Source organism: Erinaceus europaeus, chromosome 7 (genome assembly GCF_950295315.1).
Source record: "Erinaceus europaeus chromosome 7, mEriEur2.1, whole genome shotgun sequence".
NCBI classification, from domain to species: domain Eukaryota; kingdom Metazoa; phylum Chordata; class Mammalia; order Eulipotyphla; family Erinaceidae; genus Erinaceus; species Erinaceus europaeus.
Window position 1 is genome coordinate 43,101,191 of NC_080168.1, and position 26,225 is coordinate 43,127,415.

The window sequence follows — 26,225 nt, forward strand, 5'->3', positions numbered from 1 at the left end:
ATGATTTAGGTTACAAAGTGAGAGTTGGTCTTTTACTCTTTAAGGTATGATGGACAGGTTATTTCAGGCTGATTTTAGGCAATTTTATGTATTGTGTACCAATAATATGTAAAATGAAGTGTCTTTTCTATGATAATTACAGGTGTTATTTATTTTGAATTATGTGGGGGGAGTGATGGCAAAGTAAATCTGTAGAAATGTTCATTGACAAAGTAATATAAGCAGTTTTTTAATGAATAGATTGTGTCTAAAATTTTGCTCTTATGTAAGAGAATTGTATTTGTATATCATTGTCTCTCTCACCCTTATTGTAGCTGATCTGGCCTGTTTGAATGTAAGAAGTTGTTTGGTTCAAGGAAACAGTTGAAACAGTCACCTCTTTTTCCACCTTCTATTTACTTTTAAATTTTTTCTCTGTACTTTTCAACTCTGGCATGTAGGATTCTGCCCTGCTACTCCATTGAAATGGTTCTAGTAAAGGGAAAGGTTAACTTCTTGTTTTCCAAATGCAGTGAATTCTTTTCTTGTAGTGACGTCTGTGAATTCAAACTTTTAGCCACTTCCTTGACATATTCCCATTTCTTTTTTTTCTTTTTCAGTTTCTTTTTTTGTTAGCGAGTTAATATTGATTTACAAAATTTTAAGATAATAGGGGTATAATTCCATACAATTCCCACGACCTAGAGTTCTGCATCCCATTCACTCCACTGGAAACTGCAGTAGTTCTCCCAAGGTCACCAATATGGGCTGATTCTATAACTATATCTATGTAAATATCTATGTATATATATATATTTTTTCCCATTTTATCAGTGACCCTGCCATCATTTCTTTTTTTAAAAAAAATATTCCCTTTTGTTGCTCTTGTTTTGTTGTTGTTGTTGTTGTAGTTATTATTGGTGTTGTTATTGATGTCGCCGTTGTTAGATAGGACAGTGAGAAATGGAGAGAGGAGGGGAAGACAGAGAGGGAGAGAGAAAGATAGACACCTGCAGACCTGCTTCACCGCCTGCGAAGCGACTCCCCAGCAGGTGGGGAGCTGGAGGCTCGAACCAGGATCCTTCCGCTGGTCCTTGCACTTTGTGCCACATGTGCTTAACCCGCTTCCCTACCACCTGGCCCCCCATCATTTCCATTCTTTTGTTGCCCATTTTGTTTTATTGTTGTTGTTAATGTCGTCGTTGTTGGACAGGACAGAGAGTAATGGAGAGAGAAGGGGAAGAGAAAGACAGACACCTGCAGACCTGCCTCACCACCTGTGAAGCGACTTCCCTGTAGGCGGGGAGCCGAAGGCTCTAACTGGGATCCCTACGCGGTCCTTGTGCTTTGCGCCACTTGCGCATAACCCGTTGCACTACCGCCCGACTCCCTGTCATTTCCTTTCTAAGTCACCCCTACACCTATTACTTCTTTCAAGTATTTTTCCATTTCTCCTCTTCTCAGATAAGAGAAATAGTGCGTAGACACCTCTGGTATTTTCCAGATTTGCTTCCCTTTCATTGATTGTATAAAAACAAGATTCCTGATGACAAATGGCTTGGGTCCTAGTGGAACAGGGGTACAGAACTCTCTGGTTACTTTCCCCTATCGTTTACCCTTCTGGGAGTGTGGACCGAAAAAAATTTTTTTTCTTTCTCCAGGGTTATTGCTGTGTCTCAGTGCTGGCACTACGAATCCATTGCTCCTGGCAGCCATTTTTTTCTTTTTCTTTTTCTTTTTTCCTTTATTTTTTTTGGACAGGACAGAGAGAAATTGAGAGGCGAGGGAGAGCTAGGAGGAGAGGAAGAGAGACACCAGTAGACCTGCTTCACTGTTTGTGAAGCCTTCCCCTACAGGTGGGGAGCGGGTGCTCGAACCTGGATTCTTGCATGGGTCCTAGTGCTTCACGCTGTGCTCACTTAACCCAGTCAGTGTGCAGCCGACCCGACTGGCCCCGGTGGACCAGAATTCTTTTTTTTTTCTTTTTAAATATTTATTATTCCCTTTTGTTGCCCTTGTTTTATTGTTGTAGTTCTTTTTTGTTGTTTTTACTGATGTCATTGTTGGATAGGACAGAGAGAAATGGAGAGAGGAGGGGAAGACAGAGAGGGGGAGAGAAATATAGACACCTACAGACCTGCTTCACTGCCTGTGAAGCGACTCCCCTGCAGGTGGGGAGCCGGAGCCTTCAACCGGGATCCTTTCGCCTGTCCTTGGCTTTGTGCCACGTGCGCTTAACCTGCTGCACCACCTTCTGACTCCCTGGACCAGAATTCTTTATGGGGTGCAGAAGGTGGGAGTTCTAGTTTCTATACTTGCTTCTCTGCTGGACATGGGCATTGGCAGGTTGATCCATACTCCCAGCCTGTTTCTATCTTTCCCTGAGGGAGTAGGGCTCTGGAGAGGTGAGGTTCCAGAGTTCAGGATGAAATCATGGTAGCGTCTGCATCTTATGGCTGAGGCAGCAGTGCTTCTGCGGATGTCTCAGCTGTCGTGGATGAGGTTTGTTAAGTCTGATAGTTGTAGATATTTATTGTTTGGAAGGAGAGAGTGTTCTGCTCACTATTACTCCATGGCTACCCATATTCCCATTCCTCTAGTTGCTGTGATAGCATGCTTTCTACCTTTCTTTCTGTACCTCCTATTGGCCATCCCCATATCCACTCCCACCTGTCTCCAATCTGCCCAGCACCCTCAAATTCAGATGAAATGTCAATTTCAATTTGATTTTACTGACAAACTCCACTTCCAGGTATATCTGATCCTCTACTTGTGCCTCCCTTGCCTTTTGTTAAATGTTGGGTTATAATAGCCTGAAAACATGATGCAGAGTTCCTCTTCCTCTGCTACGTGGTAGGCCTTTTAGATGGAGAATGATTCTTTCGGGACCAGGTGGTGGCACACCTGGTTAAGCACTCACATTACAGTGCGCAAGGACCTGAGTTCAAGCCCCTGGTCCCCACCTGCAGGGGGAAAGCTTCACAAGTGGTGAAGCAGGGCTGCAGGTGTCTCTCTGTCTCTCTCCCTATCTCCCCCTCTCTTCACTATTTCTCTCTGTCTCTATCCAATAATAAATAAATAAATATCTTTTAAAAATAGAATGGTTCTTTTCTAATCTTGCTTATCAGTCATTTATCTGATACTTGAATTTTTTTTTTTAATGATTAAAGAAAGCTGTCATCTTGGGGTTGGGTGGTAGCTTACCTGGTTAAGCCCACATATCATCTAGTGCAAGGACCTGGGTTTGAAACCCCCTCCCCACCTGCAGGGGGGGCTTCATAAGTGTTGAAGCAGGTTTACAGGTAACTAGAGTGTCACACTCTTGTCATACTCCCTCTTAATTTCTCTCTGTACTATCAGGTATAATAAGAAAAAGGGAGGGGGAGAAAAAAATTGTCATCTTTAAATTCTTCCATAGTCCCACTCCTCCTCTCAGACTGGGGTGAAACTGGGAGGGATGCTTGGAAAAGGAAAGATATTTTACTAGATTTAGTAAGCCTGTGCAGGAATTACCAGCTCCAACTTTATCTTAGCCTATGATACACTATGACTGCTCAGCTTACTCAGAAAAGTTCTGGAGGTATGTACATACGTACTACTAGACTGAAAGGGGCTGATGTATGAAAATCTTTTTTAAATTATTTTTTATTATCTTTATTTATTGGATAGAGACAGCCAGAAATTGAGAGGAGGAGGGGAGAGATACAGAGAGACAGCTGCAGCCCTGCTTCACCACTAGCAAAGCTTTCCCCCTGCAGGTGGGGACCGGGCGCACTGTAATATGTGCACTCAACCAGGTGTGCCACCACCCGGCCCAAATGTATGAAAATCTTTTCTCTAAAATGGCCTGAGGACTTAGTGAGATTAATGTGCATTGTGCATGATGTTTTGTAACATTAGATGGTCAGGAAGGTGAAGTAAAAGTGTTTCCAAAGTGAATTTCTCTGCTTTCCATACAAGAAAGCCTTGGGCAGTTGTCTAACAGTAGCAAAACAAAACAGGCAAAAAGCACCTGCAAACCAGTGTTTGAACTATGATGGGTTCTTGTATGTATCACGTCAGGTGACCATTGTCAACCTGTAAGCTTGCAGACCAAGGGATTCTTATATTTCTATAAAGCCAGATGACAATGACACATTTTCTCTCTAAGTTTTCCACTTCTGTTTGTTATTCCCTTGATTTAATAATTCTTTAACCCCAACAAAGTCTTTGAGGATGCCTAGAAAATACTCTGGGAAGAAACAAATTCTGTAGACGGAATGAAGAAAGGGGAAAGATGTCAAATCCAAGAATACTACTCTCCTTGTTCAAAATAGACTTTTATATCTTATTAATATCAATTTGATTCTCCTTGCCCTCTATAGAACTAGACTCAGCAAAGCATCCACTAATAGGACTATTAATCTCAACAGTGTTAGATTCTTCTGTTTTGGATATTTGGTATCTTGGACAAATTGGATTGAACAATGGCTTGTTATTTGAGATCACCCCTGGGAATATATCAAATTCAAGTCTCAAAAAAAGACCAAGGTAGGAAACTTTTGACATTGAGTAGAGAGAAGATTGGGAATAGAACTCCCTTTTTTCTCATCTGACTTTGCTAGTCACAAAAAGTCTTTACAGAATTCTCTGAGATGTCAAGAATTTTGACAATCCAGGTGCAAGAGGAATGATGATCACTGGCATATCAGATATGAAAGCTATAACAGAGGTGATCTGGGGGGTGGCACAGTGGATAAGGCACTGGATTCTCAGGTATGAACCAAGTTCAGTCTCTGGCAGCACATGTCTGGTTCTTTCTCTCTCTCCTCCTATTTTTCTCATGAACAAATAAATAAATCTAAAAAATAAAAATAAGAAAGCTTAAACAGAGAAGGAAATGCCTCCCTCACCCTACTGCTTCTCCTTTCTAGTCTTCTTAGCATCCAGAGCTAAGAAGCTAAAGAATACATCATTCCTCCACATGAGAACTGAAGAAGGCACGAGGAGATCCCTTTGTGCCTGAGCACGTACAGATGAAAAGCAAAAGATAGCAACTGGTATTTGTTTCTGAACATAAACAACTTTGTCCACCGGTGCAGAAGGATTCTCTATTTCCCCTATTTGAGGAGGTAGTGCAGAAAGTCCCAAAGAATCTTAGAAAGGGTTCCTCTTAATTTTTCTGTCTTACTGGGAAGTGGAACAGGAAGCTACAGGTGTTATAATTACCAACTTTTCATGTTTAGAGAGTAGGCAGAGAGAAGCCTAACTCCCTGCTTGGTCTGAAATCATTACCAGATGCAGTTTAGCACCCCCTGCTGGTACTGTCTGTTCCAGCTTAAATCTAGCCATTGGGTTTTTGTAGCAGCCTGGAACTTTCCTTTTCTTTTCTTTTCTTTTCTCTCTTCTTTTCTTTTCTTTCTTCTTTTCTTTTCTCTCCTTTCCTTTTATTTTCTTTCTTTTGCCTCCAGGATTGGTTATTGCTGGGGATTGGTGCCTGCACTATGAATCCACTGCTCCTGGAGGCCGTTTTTGCCATTTTGTCGCCATTATTGTTATTGTTGCTGTAGCTGTTGTTGTTGGATAGGACAGAGAGAAATGGAGAGAGGAGGGGAAGACAGAGTGGGACAGAGAAAGATAGATACCTGCTTCACCGCCTGTGAAGGGACGCTCCTGCAGGTGGGGATCTGGGGGCTTGAACTTGGATCCTTATTCTGGTCCTTGGGCTTTGCCACGTGTACTTAATCCTCTGCGCTACCGCCCGACTCCCCCCCCCCCCCCCCCCAGGAATTTTTTAGAGTAGCTCCAGCAATGTCTTGAACCATCTGGTGAGTTGGCAGCCCTGTGTTAGACATGGCTGGGAAGACTAGATTTGGAGAATCTACTTCCAGCTTCCTCTTTGCCTAGGAATGGGCTGCCAGCCACTTCCAGCCAGGCCTAATGAATGCCTGTACCATTTCTCTAACCCCAAATAATAACTTTAGTCTGCCCCACTTAATCTAGTGGTCAAATATTTCAGTGTGTGTGTGTGTTTTGTAAGTTTTAAAAATGAACACCAACATGTATAGGAATCACTTTACTTTGATGTATCCTTCGATGATGCCTTCAATGACCGTGAAATAGTACTACCAGTGATAACCTTTGCAGATATGGTTGCAAAATAAGAAATTTGTTTGACCAGCCAGACACCTGTTACTGATCATGTGGAGAAATAGCCATTAGCCAGTGTGCATTTATTTGTATTATTTGATTACATAAATGCATTCTTTTTTATTGATTTAATTTAGGATGAGAGGGTACAATTCTTTTTTAATATTTATGTATTCCCTTTTGTTGCCCCTGTTGTTTTACTGTTGTAGTTATTATTGATGTCCTTATTATTGGACAGGACAGAGAGAAATGGAGAGAGGCGGGGAAGGCAGAGGGGGAGAGAAAGAGACACCCACAGACACGCTTCACCGCCCGTGAAGTGACTCCCCTGCAGGTGGGGAGCCAAAGGCTCGAACCAGGGTCCTTAAGCTGGTCCTTGCTTCGTGCCACATGTGTTTAACCCACTGAGCTATCGCCCAACTTCCTAGAGGGTACAATTCTATATGCTTCCCACCACCAGAGTTCTTTGTCCTATCCCCTCCATTGAAAGGCTCCCTATTCTTTATCTCTCTGTGAACATGGACCCAGGATCATTATGGGGTGCAGAAGGTGGGAGGTGTGGCTTCTGTAATTGCTTCTCCGCTGAACACGGGTGTTGGTAGATCAATCCATACTCCCAGCCTGTCATAAATGCATTAAAAAAATTTTTTTTATTTGTTTATTCCCTTTTGTTGCCCTTGTTGTTTTATTGTTGTAGTTATTGTTGTTGTCGTTGTTGGATAGGACAGAGGGACAGAGAGAAATGGAGAGAGGAGGGGAAGACAGAGAGGAGGAGAGAAAGATAGACACCTGCAGACCTGCTTCACCGCCTGTGAAGCGACTCCCCTGCAGGTGGGGAGCCGGGGTTCGAACCGGGATCCTTATGCCGGTCCTTGTGCTTTGCGCCACCTGCGCTTAACCCGCTGCGCTACAGCCCGACTCCCCATAAATGCATTTTTAAGAGAGTGCAAAGGTACTTTTGAAAGTCAACAAAATTCATTAAAGAGGTAGTGTCTTTGCCAATTTATTTTGGTATTTGCATTACCTATGAATTCCTTCTCTGCTTTAGATAGATTACTATACCCAGTGGAAGAAAATAATCAGTTAACCAAGATCATAACAGTAACTCTGGGTAAATTTGACAGAACAGTACTAGAGTCTGTAACAATGCCATCTTATTGGATACTAACACTATTAGGAACCCCAGTTAACTTCTATAGGGAGAGAGTGTGTGTGTGTAATTTTAATGAGAGATACAGAGAGGGAGAGCCTGAGATACCAGAACACTACTCAGCTTTGGTTTATGATGGTGCTGAGGATTGAACCTAGGACCACAGAGCCTCAAGCATGAAAGTTCTTTTGCTTAACCATTATGCTGTTTTCCCAGCCTCACTCCTTCCTCTTTTCTTTTCCTTTTCATATTACCATGTACTTCTTCCCCATCCACTCTAACAATTGACTGATTTGCAGTGTACAGCAGTGGCTGAATTACTGGTAGATGTTATCTCTCTGTGATGAACCTTATAATTTCCTTGTGAAATAAATAAAATGATCACCCATTTACTCAACCTTCAGATTAAGAACTAGAATATTATCGGATGCTTAGAATCTCCATTCACCCTACACACACACATTCTAGATTTTTTGCTAATACCCACGTCCATGTATGTATCCTTAGTAATGTCTTGCTTAGATCGACCTGTTCTTGAACTGTTTATGTAAATGGTGTCAGTGTTGTATATATTCCCTTGTGACTTTTTTCCTGACATGTTTTGATATTCATGTTCATTTTTATGCATATAACCATATTTTATTTGTTTCCACCGCTATGCAGTATGACTCTGCTATAGTTTATCTGGATTCTTTTCACCTTGGGACTACTACACACAATGCTGCTATGAACATTCTGCCAATTACAGTGTAAGCTCTGCGTGGGGAGGGACTTTTGTCTGTTTAGACATTCTCAGTGCCTAGAATGACACCTGCCTGACCCATGAGACCAAGGTAATAAATATTTGAGTATGAATGAGCTGCATACACATCTCCAGGTGCACGTGTGCAAACATTGTTCTAGGTCAGTTGTGTCCAAAATATGGTCCAGGGGCCCCTGTGGGTCTGTGAGGCCCTTTCAGGTCATCAATTAAGGCAAGGCTGTTATCATAAAAAGACTAAGACATTGTTTTTTCCAGTCTTTTTTATGAGTTTAAACTTTTTCTAGAGTGGGGCTGAGCAGTTCAATACTTGTTAGAACATACATGTTACTGGGAGTCTGGCAGTACCACAGCGGGTTAAACGCACATGGTGCAAAGCCAGAGGACCAGTGTAAGGATCTCGGTTCGAGCCTCTGGCTCCCCACCTGCAGGGGGTTCACTTCACAGGTGGTGAAGCAGGTCTGCAGGTGTCTTTCTCTCCCCCCTCTCTGCCTTCCCCTCCTCTCTCCATTTCTCTGTCTTATCTAACAACGATGACATCAATAACAACAACAATAGCTACAACAAGAATTTAAAAAGGGCAACAAAAGGGAAAATAAATAAATGAAAACATACATGTTCAAACTCCTGGTTCCCAGCTTCAGGGAGGAAGCTTCACAAGTAGTGAAGCAGGGCTACAGGTGTCTCTCTATCTCTTTCCCTCTATTTTCCCTCCCCTCTCAATTTCTCCGGTCTCTATCCAATAATAAATAAATAAAGACTAAATGAACAACAAATAAATGATTTCTTGAGCCAGGCCAGTGTTGCTCTTGACAGCTAGTTAATATTTGTGTGTTTTTATGCCTTAAAGTTATCTTAATTCCTAGCATAGTATGTATTGATAAATAATAGCTCATGAGCAACAAACAGATCTTTGTTGTGCTACATACTTTTAAAGGAATAAAGTGATTCCGAAGCAAAGCCACTGCTCTGAAAGTGGTTTGTTTTGTCTAGATGAACTTTTCTAGAGCACTTGTACCAATTCACAGCCCCACACTGGCTGCCATTTGAGTGCCAGTGGTCCAGTGTTAACGAATAGTTGGTTTGGAGTGTCTTTTTTTTTTTTTTTTTGCCTCCAGGTTTATAGCGGGGCTCGGTGCCTGCACTATGAACCCACTGCTTCTGGTGGCCTTTTTAAAATTAATTTATTGATTTATTTTCCCTTTTGTTGCCCTTGTTTTTTTATTGTTGTAGTTACTGATATCATTGTTGTTGGATAGGACAGAGAGAAATGGAGAGAGGAGGAGAAGACAGAGAGAGAGGGAGAAAGACACCTGCTGACCTGCTTCACCACTTGTGAAGTGTACTTCCCTGCAGGCGGGGAACCAGGGGCTCAAACCGGGATCCTTAAGCTTTGTGCCACCTGCGCTTAACCTGCTGCGCTACCACCCGACTCCCCTGGTGTGTCTTTCATCCTTACCAACTGGATGGCTGTTACATGGTACTTACTGTGCATTTAATTTGCATTTTCCTGATTACTAGTGAAATTGAATGTTTTATCACATGTCAACATATCGATATATCCTCTTCACTGAAATACCTGTTCATGTCTTTTATCCATTTTTCTATTAAATGCATATCCTTTTATTTTCCTCATTGACTTATACCAAACCTTTATCAGTAGGTTAAAAAAAAAAGTGTTGCATATATTGTCTCCAAGTTTGTGTATTTACTTATATACTTGTATTGGGTATTTTTAATCAGCTGAGAGAAGTACCAGCACCTTTTCAATGAGTCTTCCTAGCCAAATACATTGTGTATCTCCCCATTGATTTGGTCTTCTTTTAGTATCTCTCAATAAACTTTAATAACTTCTCTATAAAGGTCTTCCTGTCTTAGGTTTCTTCCTAGAAGTTCTATGTGTTTTAATGCTACGGTGAAGTTCTCCAGATCACACTTATATTTGAGCTGGTTGTTGCCTGAGTACTTATTGTTTGCTATAGGTTGATTTTGGGTCCAGCCACTATGCCACATTTTATTAGTTCTTGTAATGATATCTAGATATCCTTTGGAACCTTCCATATATAATCTGTAAAGATTAGTGGTTCTTTTTTTTCCTTTCTGATCCATACACCTTTATAATGTTGCTGCACTAATACCTGTGGTACAAGATTGGAAAGAAGTAATTAAAAAAAAAAAAGAAGTAATAATGAACATCCTTCACTTTGCCACAATTTAAAGAGAATGCTTTCTGTGTTTTTAAAAAATATTGTACTTATTTATGAGAAAGGAGAGAGAGAAAGAACCAGATATTACTCTGGTATATGTGCTGCCAGAGATCAAACCCAGGACCTCATGCTTGAGAATCTAATGCTTTATCCGCTGCACCACTTCCTGGACCACTGAGAATGCTTTCTGTATTTAGCTCATTTCCCCCCACTTTAAGTAACCTTTATTAGGTTAAGGAGAGTCTGTAACAGTTCTATTATAAATGGATATTGAATCTTACTGAATACTATTTTTCTCACTTATTTAAATAGGGTTATTTAAAAATATTGTCAAATTATGGTAGATAACTTTTTATGTCATAATTGTAATTCCATAGATAAACTCAGCTGTGTGTGTGTGTGTGTGTGTGTGTGTGTGAGAGAGAGAGAGAGAGAGAGAGACTGCTGAACTCAATTATTTTGTTTAGGAGTTGCTTTTTAATTATTAAAAAAAATTATTACCATTATATATTGGAGACAGACTGTCAGGAATTGAGAGGGGAGAGACATAGAGACATCTGCAAGCCTGCTTCATTACTCACGAAACATTCTCCCCGCAGGTGGGGACCAGGAGGCTTAAACCAAGGTCCTTATGTACTGTAACACGTGCGCTTAACCAGGTTTGCCACCACCCTACCCCCCTGCCCCGGAGTTGTTTCTTATGTTCATAAATGAAGTCACTCTCATTTCATATCTTGTCATTGTCTGGCTTTAGTTTTCAAGATTATAGAATATAGAATCACAAAAATTCATTTTTCAGTTGTCTTGAAGAGTCGGGCTGTAGCACAGCAGGTTAAGCGCAGGTGGCGCAATGCATAAGGACCGGTATAAGGATCCTGGTTTGAGCCCCTGCTTCCCCACCTGCAGGGAGGAGTCGATTCACAGGCGGTGAAGCAGGTCTGCAGGTATTTCTTTCTCTCCCCCTCTTTCTTCCCCATCTCTCTCCATTTCTCTGTCCTATTCAACGACAAAAACAATAACTAAAAAAATATTGGACTAGCCTTGCAAAGCCACACCAGTTACTAAGAGATTTTTTTTTTAAAGTATTGGTTTCATTTTCTTTAAGGGTTATAAATAGGATAAAACTATAGGATTTTTATATTCTTCAGTGAACATTGTTAAGTTCAATAATTGTATAGGGAGCTGGGAAGATAGCATGATGGCTATACAGATAGACTCCCAGGTTCCAAGTTCAGTCCCCAGTACCACCCACCATAAGCCAGAGCTGAGCAGTGCTTTGGTAATCATTATTTTCTAGGAATTTCTCCACTTCATCTTTATTTACAAAACTTTTGAAGATGTATTTACTTATTGAGAGAGACCAGAACACTGCTCTTTCATATACAGTGTTTAGGGAAATCAATGCAAAGAATGTTCCCTACTTAGTGAAGTCAGACCCCACAGTTTTTTGATAAGAAGTTATCCATATGATTGTTTTTTTTTTAGTTCCACAGCTCCTGCTGTTATGATCCTTCTTATTCCAGTTACTTTATTTGTGCCCTTTTTTATTAGACCTTGCAGAAGTTTGAATGTTTAACCTACTTAATCTCTGCTTCTTTCAGAGGATCCTGCTCGTTTGTTTTCTGAAATTATTGGGTACCTATGATTTATCATGTGATTAGTCTTCACACGTTTCACGTGCACTTGAAAAGTATATTCCCGGGGGTCGGGCGGTGGCGCAGTGGGTTAAGCGCATGTGGTGCAAAGCGCAGGGACCGGCGTAAGGATCCCGGTTCGAGCCCCCGCTTCACAGGCGGTGAAGCTTGTCTGCAGGTGTCTATCTTTCTCTCCCCTTCTCTGTCTTCCCCTCCTCTCTCCATTTCTCTCTGTCCTATCCAACAACGAATTGCATCAACAAGGGCAATAATAATAACCACAACGAAGCTACAAGGGCAACAAAAGGGGGAAAAAAATGGCCTCCAGGAGCGGTGGATTCATGGTGCAGGCACCGAGCCCAGCAATAACCCTGGAGGAGGAAAAAAAAAAAAAAAAAAAAGAAAGAAAAGAAAAGTATATTCCCCAGCGCAAGGGAGATAGTGTAATAGTTGTGTGAAACCTTTTTTTTTTTTTTTTCCAGTCCTCAGCATCATCATAAACCAGAGCTGAGCAGTGCTGTGGTTAAAACAAAGGTATATTACCCAGGAGTCTGGTGGTAGCGCAGCGGGTTAGGCGCAGGTGGCGCGAAGCGCAAGGATAGGCTGAAGGATCACAAGCGGTGAAGCAGGTCTGCAGGTGTCTATCTTTCTCTCTCCCCCTCTCTTCTTCCCCTTCCTCTCTCCATTTCTCTCTGTCCTATCCAATGATGACATCAACAATAACTACAACAACAAAAAGGAAATAAATATTTTTAAAAAATCTTTAAAAAGATAGGACAGATAGAAATGGAGGAGAGGAAGACAGAGAGAGGGGGAGAGAAAGATAGACACCTGTAGACCGCTTCACTGCAATTCCCCTGCAGGTGGGGAGCCGGGGGCTTGAACTGGGATCCTTAAGCCGGTCCTTGCGTTTCACCCATTGCGCTACCGCCCAATTCCCTACTTCACATTATTTTAAGTGGTTTCTTATTCAGCATTTGGGCTTTCTTTTTTGGGGGGGAGGGACGGTCACTGGGGTTTCACTGGTTCAGGCTGATATTTTCAGATTAAAAAGAAAGCAGAGACAGAAAGAAGAGGGCAGTGATAGATAGCATAGTGGTTATGCAAAGAGACACTCATGCATGAGGCTCCAAAGTCCCAGGTTCAGTCCCCCACACCACCATATGCCAGAGGTACGTAGTGGTCTGGTAAAAATAAATAATAGAAGAAGGGGCAGGGGTAGATAGCATAATGGTTATGCAAACAGACTCTCATGCCCGAGGCTTCAGAGTCCCAGGTTCAGTCCCCTGCACCACCGAAAGCCAGAGCTGAGCAGTGCTCTGATAAAACTCTCCTGTAGGGGAGTCGCTTCACAAGCGGTGAAGCAGGTCTGCAGGTGTCTTGTGTTTCTCTCCCCCTCTCTCCATTTCTCTCTGTCCTATCCAACAACGATGACATCAATAACAATAACAATAAAAAACAAGGGCAACAAAAAGGGAATAATAATTTTTTTTTTAAATGAGAGATGTTTCTGAATCTTAAAACACTGGGTGGTAATTTTCTGAAAATAAGTTGCTGGGCACAAACGGCCCATAACAGTGCCCTTCAGCCAGGAGAGGTACGCTGAGAAGTCTCCCTCCTTCATACAGAATCCCCAGTGTTAGGTTTACTAGAAATTAAATCCTATTTTTAGACCAACCACTAATCAAAAAACACAAAGGAATAATAATTGTCACTGCCATCCCACCCATACCATGTGCCCATACCATGAATGAATGTACCATCTTGAAGTCTTGTGCCAAGGAACAAGAACTAGGCTTCTTCTAATTCTGCGGAGACTTCAAACTACCACTTGTTTCTCTAACTCACATCAAGAGAAAAGCAAAACAAATTGTGACTCAAATCTGAGTAAGGTTATATAACTTATGGTGTAAGACTCCAAATGCTGGGCCCAGCAAGATTGATTGCTTCTCCATGTACACGATCCAGGTTTAAGTCCAGCCCTCACCCCACTGAGGGAAGTTTCAATGCTGTGTTCTCTCTCTGTCCCTGCCTCTGCCCGACTACCACATTTCTCATTCTGACTGAAAAACAGAACACTCAAGGAAGAGCTAATCAGACCGGGCCAGGTGGTGGCGCACCTGGTTGAGCGCACATGTTACTATGAGCAAGAACCCAGGTTTGAGTCCCCACCCCTCCGCCCCCACCTGCAGGGGAAAGCTTCACAAAAAGTGAAGCAGTGTTGCAGTTCTCTATTTCCCCAAACCCTCTCAATTTCTAGCCATCTCTATCTGATAAAGATAATAAAATTTAAAAAAAAAAAAAAATCTAATTAGACCTCTAAGAGGCAAAGGCTATGCCATAGTGTCAGAGTTTAAAATTTGAGAGTTGAAGGCAGAGAAATTACCTGCCAATCTGTCATTTGCATCCCTAATCCAACACATGGCTTCTAGGGTGTTTTTTTTCCTTCTTTTTTTTAATATTTATTCCCTTTTGTTGCCCTTGTTTTATTGTTGTAGTCATTGTTATTATTGATGTCATTATTGTTGGATAGAGCAGAGAGAAATGGACAGAGAGCAGGGGAAGACAGAGATGAGGAAAGATAGACACCTGCAGAGCCGTTGCTTCACCACTTGTGAAGTGATTCCCCTGCAGGTGGGGAGCCGGGGATCGAACCCGGATCCTTAAGCCTGTCCTTGCAGTTCATGCCACATGCACTTAACCTGCTGTGCTACCACCTGACCCTGGCTTCTAGGGTTTTAGACATATGTAGACATCTAGCACATATTTTACTGACTTAATTGCCATGTTTGCTGGTGTTAACCTTGGCAAAGGAACTCTTAGAAACTACTGGCTTACAATGATAGCTATTCAATATGAATAAGTAAATAGTCTTTGGAATAAAGCCAGGGGATCTATGGCTATGTTATTAGACCCCACCATGGGAGGTCCATGGGTGGTAGAGTAATGATATCTCCTCTCTGAAAATACTGGGCCGGGAGTCGGGCAGTAGCGCAGCAGGTTAAGCACAGGTGGCGCAAAGCACAAGGACCAGTTGAAGGATCCCGGTTCGAGCCCCTGGCTCCCCACCTATAGGGAAGTCACTTCACAAGTGGTGAAGCAGGTCTGCAGGTGTCTATCTTTCTCTCCCCCTTGGTCTTCCCCTCCTCACTCCATTTCTCTGTGTCCTGTCCAACAACGATGACATCAATAACAACAACTACAACAATAAAAAAAACAAGGGCAACAAAAGGGAATGAATAAATATATATATATTGGGCTTGAGAAGCTCCTTGGCAATGCCAAGCATACCCAAGACCCTGGGTTCACTTACCCATGTCGTATTAAAAACATAAATATAAGCCAGAGAAATAACTCAGCTTGAAGACAGGCCTTGATGCCTGAGGCTTCTGTTTCCGTTTTGTGAAACTAACTCCTATACAGATAAAAATAATTTTACATAAATGTCTGAATTATTCAATACTTGGAAATTTGAAACAGACTAGCTTTTAATATAGAGCTTTTCCAATATCACCTATTTGAGTGAGTCAAAAGTACATTTTATCACTTAAATTAACAAATATTATGTCTTAGACTGTTAACTTTTTTCTGGAAAAAACGTAAGCAGTTAAAATATTTTGCACGCAAGATTTCATTCTTGGCAAGTGATAGAAACTGATTTTAATTTTTCATGCCTAGCTGCTACTGCTACAGATAATCTCTGAGTGGGCCCTCATAACTGTTTAGTTAGCATTCCCCCAATTAACTGATATGCCTTTAACTGACTAAAGGTATTCTGAAAATAGGCATTAAAGCATGTTTCTGATGAAAAGGGAAATACTGCATAGATATTACACTGCAGTAGGAAAAGGAAGACAAGTTATTTTTTAAGTGTCATCGTTAAAAAGGCAGTCTTATAAGAATACCTGGCAAGTGTTTCCATTATGATGAGGCAGTGAGGGGACAGCCATTAAACTCCTTTCTACTTACTACGTGGTCGCAGAACCCCATTTCTCTTTTAGATGCTCATAAAAGCAATAAAGTTAGAAAGAAAAGGCATGTTGACATAGTTCATATACTTAGGAAGCTGGAAGGCCGGATGCCTAATCATACTCCATTTGGGGCCAGCTGAAAGGCCAGCCCCCTCTCAGAATTCCATGCAGTACAGAGACCACATACCCCAAAGTTAACCTGATTTTATTGATTCTAAAGTTTTAGTGCCACCAGCAAACTACTAAACTTAGAAATGTGTTTTGTTAGGTAGTAATGTAGATCTTAAAGCTGTCTAATTCCCACCCCCACCGCACCGCACCGCAGCGCAGCTCTGGTTTATGGTGCTGCTAGAAAATGAACCTGAGATTTAGGAGCCTCAGGCACCAGGTTCTCTTTGCATAACCATTATTCTACCTAACCCTCCCCTTTTCTTTCTTTCTTTTTTATTTTTCTGCCACCAGGGTTATCCACAGCTCCCAGTGGCTTTTTTTTTTTCTTCTCCTTATTCCCTTTATTTGATGGGACAGAGAGAAACTGAGAGGAAAGGAGAAGTCAGACTCTGGGAGAAAGACACCTGCAGACCTGCTTCACTGCTCATGATGTTCCTCCCTGAAGGTGGTGTGCAGGGGCTCAAACCAGGTCCTCAAACCTATTTTGATTCTTAAGCATAATCCAATCTATAAATTAAATGGTTTCATCAAGTAAATAGTAAAATACTATCTAGATCAAATGGAAGACATCTCAGAACTACACTTAGATGAGTGTACCAGAGTCATCAAACTGTGTGCATCTTCTAGCAGGCTACCAGTTCTGCTAATTATCAATTCTCCAATATTAATTTAAGAAAACAGGATATACACAAAATTCAGTGAAGTGCTGTTTATAACTTAAAATGGTGCAAGTGGTCAAAATGTCCGAGAGGATTAAATGATGGGTTAGCTGTACAACAGAATAAGCAAATAAAAATAGACTATGTTAACAACCTAGGAAGATGATCACAATATATTAAGTGAAAAAAAGCAGGCTACAAAACAGTATGCAAGTATGAGCCCATTTTTATAAAAATATACATATTTAGCAAAGCAAAAGGACAAATGGTATTTACCAAATTATTGACATTAGTTATTTCAACATAGTAGGAAGACAGTTGATTTTGTTTAACCACTTTCTGACTAGTTGGATTTTCTGGAACGGAGACTCTTTTTCAAATGGGAGGATAGTGAGTTACAAGATTATACCAGATGTGCTCCCACCCCCAACCCAAGGCTCCTTCTGATAATAAATGCTTCTATTCTGCCTATTCTTTGGAAATTGTTTCTAATAAACATCAGTGTCTTTCCAAGATGATGTTCAAACTTCCTTTTAGACAAACTATACAATAGCAATTGCTGGTATTAAAAAAAATCAAATTAGTTATTATAAACAATGAGATAATACAAATTCTTGTTTTAAAAAAGGGAAGAGCCTAGCACATAGACTACTAGATAATACAAACTGACATTATCTAAATTTAGTTAATGCAAAGAGCAAGACAACATACTAGGAGTTGGCAGCTTCTGTTTCATAGCATTCAAAGCACTCATTCTATTCTCCAACTCAGCTTACTCACTCACCCATGCAAAAAAGAGGTCTGTATACACACAATGATGTCTGACATTTCTTGGCTCCCCAAGTCTAATAGAAATGGCATTTCAGTTAAAAAAAAAAAAAAAAAAGGTAAACTCAGGACATTTGCCATCATTCAATAAAATCTCTTCTGGGTGGAAAAAAAAAAATCAAAAGGAAAGAGGTGTCATTTCAAGAGTACTAAGCCACACTAATCTTAAATGGATTTCAACAATCATAATGTAACTCAAAAACAAGTCTCATCTTAAAAGCTTCAATAAACTAAAACAGTCTTAACAGGCACAATAAGCAGTGTAAACACTGTTGATGGGCACCAAGTCTAGCAGGGCAGACAATATTTGCTTCTGCACTCACATTTAGTTCTTCAATTAAACTTTGTAAAAAAAAAAAAAAATGGTGCTGTTTAAACTATGAATGTTATAAAAAAAAAATCTTAATAAATATGGTGAATGCTGAAAGTCTAGCTAGGTTACCATGCAAGATAGTATATAACCAAGACAAACTCAAATCTACAATAAAGGCAATTTGCATTCAAAAATGAACTCTACCCTCATATTTTATTAAAAGGGCAAACATCAGGAATCAACCCAGCTGCTTACTTGAATTACAAAAGTAACATGATTCAATATGAAAATAAGAAACTGTCTACAAATCTCTGACAGTAATAAATCGCAATATACAATGCATACAGGAGTCACACAGAGCAACAAACTCTTGTACAAAACAAAAATATTTTAATACCTTTAAGATCCAAATTTTTCTTTTAAAATCATTCGTGAAAAAAGATTCTCGAGTCAAAATTAACACCTCAATTAGTCGAGCATCAGGAAGCTACATAACAGCTACTCAATATACAAAGAGACATCTTTTTCACCAGCCATTTCCTTCTGCTGCCTCTGTCCGTCCCAGAATTGTACAGGCTCTTACTTCACTGCACTCCCCACTCAGTCATTTCTTCAGATCATGAAAACTGAATTTGCTGAACACCAGAAATCTAAGATTAATAAAATTTAAATTGAGATTTAAATAAAATAACATGAGTATTATAAGCATTGAAAGAATAAAAATTATAGGTAATGGAAAGTAAAAGTCTCCCTCCCACCCAAATCTGCATTCTCCTACTTGAGGGAGCTACTTTAATATTTTCTGTGAACTTATAAGCAAATGTGAACATATGAATATATTTTCAGTACTATTTTTTATTTTTATTTATTTATTTATTTTTATTTTTATTTTTTTCAGTACTATTTTTTAAATTGTATTTATTAATGAGGCAGATAGGAAGAGAGAGAAAAAAACCAGACATAACTCTGGTACATGTGCTTCCGGGGATTGAATTCAGGACCTGATGCTTGAGAGACCAACACTTTATCCACTGTGCCACCTACCTCCCAGACCACTGAATATGTTCTTTAACCAGTAACTGAATTCTAAACAACTCGAGAAAACTTTCTTTTATTTATTAGATAGAAATTGAGAGGGAAGAGAAAAGAGACAGGGAGTAAGACAGAGCTATCTTTAGTCCTGCTTCACCACTTGCAAAGTTTAGTCCCTGCAGGTGGGGACCAGGGGCTTGAACCTGGGCTCTTGCACACTGTAATATGTGTGCTCAACTGGGTACCTCACAGCCAGGCTCAAAAAACAAATTTTTTTTTCTTTTTTTTTAACTTGAGAGAAGAGACAGAGATAGAGACACAGACAGAGATAGAGAGACAAAGATAGAGAGAGAGAGACCTGCACACCTGCTTCACTGCTAGTGAAGCTTCTGCCCCTGCAAGTGGAGAGAGGGGCCTTGAGGTGATGTCCTCACGCACTGCAACATGTGTAGCTCAACCAAGTGACTCCTGAGAAAACAGTTTTAAACAAAACCTTTTCTTTTGATGCTCTTAATGAGAATGTGTTAAAATGAACCACCTCTGGTAAAAATTGATGGGTGTTATCCATTTTTCAAGTAACTGAAGATATAAAGAAGATATACCTGTTGATACGATGTTGTGTAAACCATGACATTTTGTTGCTGGCCGTCTGCAGTTATTAATCCAGCTGGTAACTGGTTAGCTAAAAAACAAAAGAAAAAAAAATCCAACCAAAACGCCAAATCAGAAGAATCACAGCTTTTTAACCTAAACCTTAAGGTTGTACCATTAATGTCTCATAATCTGACAATTCACAGGTATTATCTTAGTCAAAATTGTAAACCCTCAAATTAATCCATTTAAAAAGCCTTGCCCCCGCCCCAATAGAAACAGTGTGTTTTAGCTAACTGCCCATTTGAACAAATCTTCAGAAGCTCTGGAATCTTTCTTTCCCCGTGTGACTCATAATCCAAAACTAGAGACTGTGGAAATCACTCAGACACATCACACCTGTGAGAATGGGCTCCATCAATAAAAACAGGAGAAGATAAGTGTTGGGAAGGATGTGGAGAGAGGGGAACTCTGCTACACTGCTGGTGGGAGTGGCGTATGACCCAGCAATTCCACTACTAGACATATAAAGAGGTATAGTAACACTGATTCAAAGGGATATATGCACCCTCATGTTCATAGCAGCTTTATTCACAATAGCATAAAGCTGGAAACAACCAAAAAGCCCTTTGACAGATGGCTGGATAAAAGAGTTATGGGACACTGACTCAATGGAGTACTATTCAGCAATAAAAAATATTATGTCCTTTGGGATAAAGTGGATGGAACTGGAGATGATGCTTAGTGAAGCAAGGAAAGAGGTGAAGGGCAACAACAGAATGTTTTCACTCATATGGGGAATGTAGATAACTTGAATTTGTAGATACAAATAGGACAAAACAAAATGCCAACCTATTTCTAAGACTGAGAGAGAACTCGAGTGGTTGTCTATAGGGGTAGGTTGGGTACATGGACCTTTGGTGACAGGACTGGTGAAAAAATTAAATAAAATTTAAAAAAAAGAAGAAGAAAAGGGCAGAAGGTAGATAGCATAATGGTTATGCAAACAGACTCTCATGCCTGAGGTGCCAAAGTCCCAGGTTCAAGCCCCCGCACCACCATAAGCCAGAGCTGAACAGTGCTCTGGTTAGAAAAAAAAGAAGAAGAAGAAGAAGAAAGATCAGAACTGTCAGTGAAAGAAGATAAACACTACCAGAGTTTAAATTACACTTGTCCTGCCCTAATTTCAAATATAAGGGTATAAACTAGTACAGTTCAAAACAGCACTACTGGAAATATTCATTGCTGATCTTCCAAAGGTATTTTAGTTTAGTTTTGTTTTTAACCAGAGTATTGTTCTGCTCTGGCTCATGGTGGTGCTGGAAATCAAACGCAGGACCTTGGGTGTCTCAGGCATGAAAGTCTGTTGCACTACTAATGGTGCCATCTCCCTAGCCCCAATTACTGCTAAGAATCTACTAACATATGACCTATGAGAACAGATTTAACTGCAAAAATATATCAGCACACTACTTACTAAATGCCTCCTCTGTTAGTTCTTCACTTAGCCCATCTGCAGCTGCGACTGCTGCACCAATTCCTTTCTCTCCTTTCATAGCCTGGGTAAAGAAAATGAGGAGAAAAGGAATTACTGCCATTCAAAAAGAACTATCTTCTAAGTAGAAATGCTTCCCTGGTTCCTAAAGTTAGGAACTTCTATAATTATAAATAGTACACAATACTTGTTCACATTATCACTATGAAGTGACCCTTTGAACATGCTAGCTCCTATATATTTTTTTTAATTTTAATTTTATGCCTCCAGGGTTATCTCTGGGTCTTGGTGCCTGCACTACGAATCCAATGCTCCTGCCAGCATATTTTTTCCATTGTTGTTCTTGGATAGGACAGAGAGAAATTGAGAGAGATAGGGAAGACAGGGGAGAGAAAGACACTTGCATGCCTGCTTCACTACTTATGAAGCGACCCCACCTGCAGGGCGGGCTCAAACTGGGATCCTTACACTGGTCCTTATGCTTAGCATCATGTGCGCTTAACTCGATGTGCTACCATCTGGCTCCCAAATGCTAGCTTCTTATGTAAGCAAAAATAATTACAACAGTATAATACTTGAGAAAATCTAAAATGTTTATGGATAAAAACTATTCTAAGCCTGAGTCAGGTGGTGGCACACCTGGTTGAGCGCACATGTTACACTGCCCAAGGTTCTGGGTTCGAGCCCCAGGTCCCTACCTACAGGGGTAACTTTTTTGAGTGATGAAGCAGTGCTGCAAGGTGTCTCTCTTTCTCTCTTGCCCTCTCAATTTTTGGCTGTCTCTATTAAAGTAAATTAAAAAAGGGGGGCCAGAAAGTAGCGCAGTGAGTTAAGAGCACATGGTGCCAAGTACAAGGACCTACGGAAGGATCCCAGGTCTAGCTCCTAGCTCCCCACTTGCAGGGGGGTTGCTTCACTACTTGTGAAGCAGGTCTGCTTGTTTTGCCAAATAAAATATAAAAGGAAAAGAGAGAGAGAAAAGGAAAAAGTGGACACCTGAAGCAGTGGTTTTCATAGTGTAGTACTGAACCCCAGCAATAACCCTGGTGGCAATAATATACATGTACAAAACTATATGGATATTCAGCTTATACATCTACTACAAATTATCCAAACTGATCGCTTAACTAGACATACAACTTTTAGCCAATTAGCAGTATGATAGCAAGTTTAAAGTTTAAAATCCCTAAGCCAGAATTATACCACAGAACAAAGACCTCTAAGTTTCTTTCTACTCCAAGGTACTATGATGCTGAAGATTTGGAAAAGTAATGTGGAGAATACATTCTTTTCCTCCTTTCATCATTCCACAGAGGTATCAGTAATTTAATGGAAGTTCTAACCCTAAAGATCTCTATATGTGTGTGTGTGTGTGTGTGTGCGCGCGCGTGTGTATTTTAACATTTCTTTACTTATTGTTATTGGACAGACAGAGAAGTCAAGAGGGAAGGGGGAGATACGCAGAGAGACCCCTGCAGCACTGCTTCACCACTTCTGAAGCTTTTCCTCTGCAGGTGAGTAGGGACTTAAATCTTGAGCACTATAACACAAATGCTCTTTTTTTTCTTTTGCCTCCAGGATTATTGCTGGGGCTCAGTGCCTGAATCCACTGCTCCTGGAGGCTATTTTTTCCCCTTTAGTTGCCCTTTTTTTTATTGTTGTTGTGGTTATTAGTATTGTTATTGTTGTTGAATAGGACAGAGAGAAATGGAGAGAGGAGAGGAAGAAAGACACATGCAGACCTGCTTCTGAAGCAACTTTCCTACAGAGGGGGAGCCAGGGGCTCGAACCAGGATCCTTCCACCGGTCCTTACACTTCATGCCACGTGCACTTAACCTGCTGTGCTACCGCCCAACCCCCAACACACATGCTCTTAACAGGTGCATCAATGCGACAGCCCCATTATCATCATCATCATCACTATTACTATTACTGCCAGAGCACTACACGGCTCTGGCGTATGGTGGTACTAAGGATTGAAACTGGGACTTGAGAGCCTCAAAAATGAAAAGTCTTTTGCATAACCATGATGCTATCTCCACAGCCGCCTAACACTAAAGATATTAAGAAAAACATTTTTGTGTTGCTGGGGATCTAACCCAGAACCCTGGTCTCTTACTTGCTGGCTTACTCTCACTCAAAACAAATGATTACAGGGTTCTGAGAAATGTAATTTGCCATAAAGTAAGAGTTTTTTTTAACGATGCATTTTAAAAGTTAAAATGAACAATATATCTTACTTTCTTAAAAGTGTAATAGAGGGAGTTGGGCGGTAGCACAGCAGGTTAAGTGCACGTGGTGCAAAGCCCAAGGACTGATGGGTCTGACGTAAGGATCCTGGTTAGAGCCCCCAGCTCCCCACCTGCAGGGGAGTCGCTTCACAATCGGTGAAGCAGGTCTGCAGGTGTCTATCTTTCTCTCCCCCTCTCTAGCTTCCCCTCCTCTCTCCATTTCTCTCTGTCCTCTCCAACAAGGACGACATCAATAACAATAATAACTACAACAATAAAACAACAAGGGCAACAAAAGGGAATAAATAAATATTTTTTAAAAGCATAATAGAAAAATATTCTACTTACTTCTCTAAACTTCTGAAGGTATAATTTTAGAGGTTCTACATAACTGTCAAAGCCTAAAGTAGACATGGCAAAGAGAATATCTTCTCCATTGATTGTCTTTCTTTTCTCTTGATGGCATCTTTCACTTGCTTCGGATGTTATAAAGCTGATGAACTCACTCACACATTCTTGAACACACTCTTTGGCATCTTTTGCAATCTGAAAACAAAAATCATAAATAAATTTGCAGTGAATATGATCATCACCTTCCTAACAACCTGCAAACAGAAGGCTACTCAGAAGAAAACATATTTCAGTTTATGACTGTTAACCTTTAATCTTTGAAATCTATAATTAACACAGTGTGCTGTCATGATTTTAAACTTCAGGGTGGAACAAAAGCTCAAAGACAAGAGAAGTGTTTAAGCAGTATTTTCAAAAAATATAATTTAAGCATAAAAGCAACATAATGCCTTTAACACCCCATACAGATTAAAATCATACTAACCAAATGCCCTCCCAAATCAACCCCATTTACATGTAACATACTATGAACTACAGACTTAAGTATCACTTCTTTGCCCTTGCATTTTCATGAGTGAAGACTTTAAACACACATACTAAATTTCCATAAAGGCTTGCAAGAGAGTGAAACAATGACATTTGGTGACATTTTTTACAACTGAGATAACAGACTCACAGGTCCAAGCTGGGAGTTAGTTTAAGCACACATGGCGCGGAGCACAAGAACCATTAAGGAGCCTGGTTCCCCACCTGCAGGGGAGTCGCCTTCCAAGCAGTGAAGCAGGTCTGCAGGTGTATTATCTCTCTCTCTCCCCCTCTGTCTTTCCCTCCTCTCTTGATTTCTCTCTGTCCTATCCAACAATGACATCAAGTAACAACAACAATAACCACAACAATGATAAAACAAGGACAACAAAAGGGAAAATAAATAAATATAAGAAAATTAATTTAAAAAAAAGTTTACCTAAAGAAGCACACACCTGCCACCTCATCATGAAAACAATGTGTCTATTACGGTTCAGAGATTTGAAAGTGAAACTCTAGTACATTAAAGCCTCACAAAAATGACTCCCAAATCCTTGCTGAAAAATGCTGTCTTCACCTTGATACCTGTTTTACGTCCTGGAGAAACTCAAGCAAGTTAATATAATGCCAAATATAGATTTATTTTTTCCGGTGGTCATTTTAAAAACAGCTCAAGTTTTTACTAATGTATTTTATTCTGTGGTTGTTTTTTTTTTTTTTTTTTTAGATTTTATTTATTAATGAGAAAGACAGGAAGAGTGAGAAGGAACCAGACATCACTCTGGTGCATGTGCTGCTGGGGATTGAACTCAGGACCTCATGCTTGAAAATACAGTGTTTTATCCATTACACCACTTCCCAGACCACTATTCTATTTTTTAAAAAAGATTTTATTACTTTCTTCATGAGATAGATAGGAGAGAGAAAGAACCAGACATCACTCTGGTATATGTATGTACTGCCTGGGATTGAACTCAGGACCTTATACTTGAGAGTCCGGTGCTTTATCCACTGTGCCATCCCCTGGACCACCTTGTATTTTCAACAGTCTAAAAATATCAATTAAACACAGGATTGATATTAAAAATTGAGATTTTTGTTTTCATGCTAAGATTAAAAATCTGGCTATGTTTTATATTTACCACACATCTCAACTCAAACAAGGCACACTTAATAAAGTCATTAATAACTAGTAGTTAGGGTGCATGTTGTACTTGGAACAATATAAAAAGTATCAAAAAACTATAATAAAATGGGTTTTTTTTGGGGGGAGGGAGGATATTACTGGCTTACATTTGTAGGTACATGTATAAAATTTTCTGTTTCTGCCAAATTCTTTCACTCCCAGCCTAGGTCCTCCTTCTCTGTCAAGACACCAGGACCTGAAAGCCACCCCATCCCCAAGCCCCCAGTTCTTTGGTGCAATAAACCAACAATAATGTTTTAAAAAGTTGTTCTAGCAGAACAAAGCTACTAAGGTCATTCTGGATGAATTTTTTTTCTTTACCTCCAGGCTTATTGCTGGGGCTCAGTGCCTATACTATGAATCCACTGCTCCTGGAGGCTATTTTTCCCATTTTGTTGCCTTTGTTGTGGTTGTTATTGTCGTTGTTGTTGGATAGGACACAGAGGAGGGGAAGACAGGAGAGAAAGACACCTACAAACCTGCAGACCACTTGCAAAGCAACCGCCCGCCACCCCCTCTCTGCCGCAGGTGGGGAGCAGGGGGCTCCAACTGGGATCCTTAGGCCTGCATTTTGTGCCACATGCACTTAACCCACTGCGCTACTACCCAGCCCCCCCTCTGGATGAATTTAAATGTCTTTTAGTATCATTAATTTTATTTATTAATTTATTTTACCAGAGCACTACTCAGCTCTGGTTTATGGAGGTGATAGGAATTGAACCAGCCACCTTTGGTGCCTTAGGCATGAAAGTTGTTTGCATAACCATTATGCTATCTCCCCAGCCCTAATATCTTCTTTTTTTTTTTTTGAGTGCACAGATTACAATGTGCAAGGACTCAAGTTCAAGCCCCTGGTCCCCACCTGCAGAGGGAAAGCTTCACGAGTGCTGCAGGTGTCTCTCTTCCTATCATCCCCCCTTCCCTCTTAATTTCTGGCTGTCTTTATTCAATAAATAAATAAATAAAGATAATTATATATATATATATATGGCAGGAGTAGATAGCACCATGG

The 26,225-nt window shown here is 40.4% G+C and overlaps 1 protein-coding gene across 3 annotated transcripts in view; it reads right to left on the minus strand.

Annotated features, from left to right (window-relative positions):
- Positions 1–16,695: 16,695 nt before the first annotated feature.
- Positions 16,696–26,225, minus strand: part of NFYB (nuclear transcription factor Y subunit beta) — a 29,125-nt gene continuing 19,595 nt past the window's right edge. For all 3 annotated transcript variants that reach the window (XM_060194317.1, XM_060194315.1, XM_060194316.1), the window contains 4 exons: positions 23,500–23,697; positions 20,902–20,983; positions 19,436–19,515; positions 16,696–18,451 (listed from right to left, as the gene is read on the minus strand). In XM_060194317.1, coding sequence (XP_060050300.1) covers positions 18,419–18,451; positions 19,436–19,515; positions 20,902–20,983; positions 23,500–23,697 — 393 coding nt within the window. In that variant the 3' untranslated portion in view covers positions 16,696–18,418. The remainder of the gene's footprint in view (positions 18,452–19,435; positions 19,516–20,901; positions 20,984–23,499; positions 23,698–26,225) is intronic.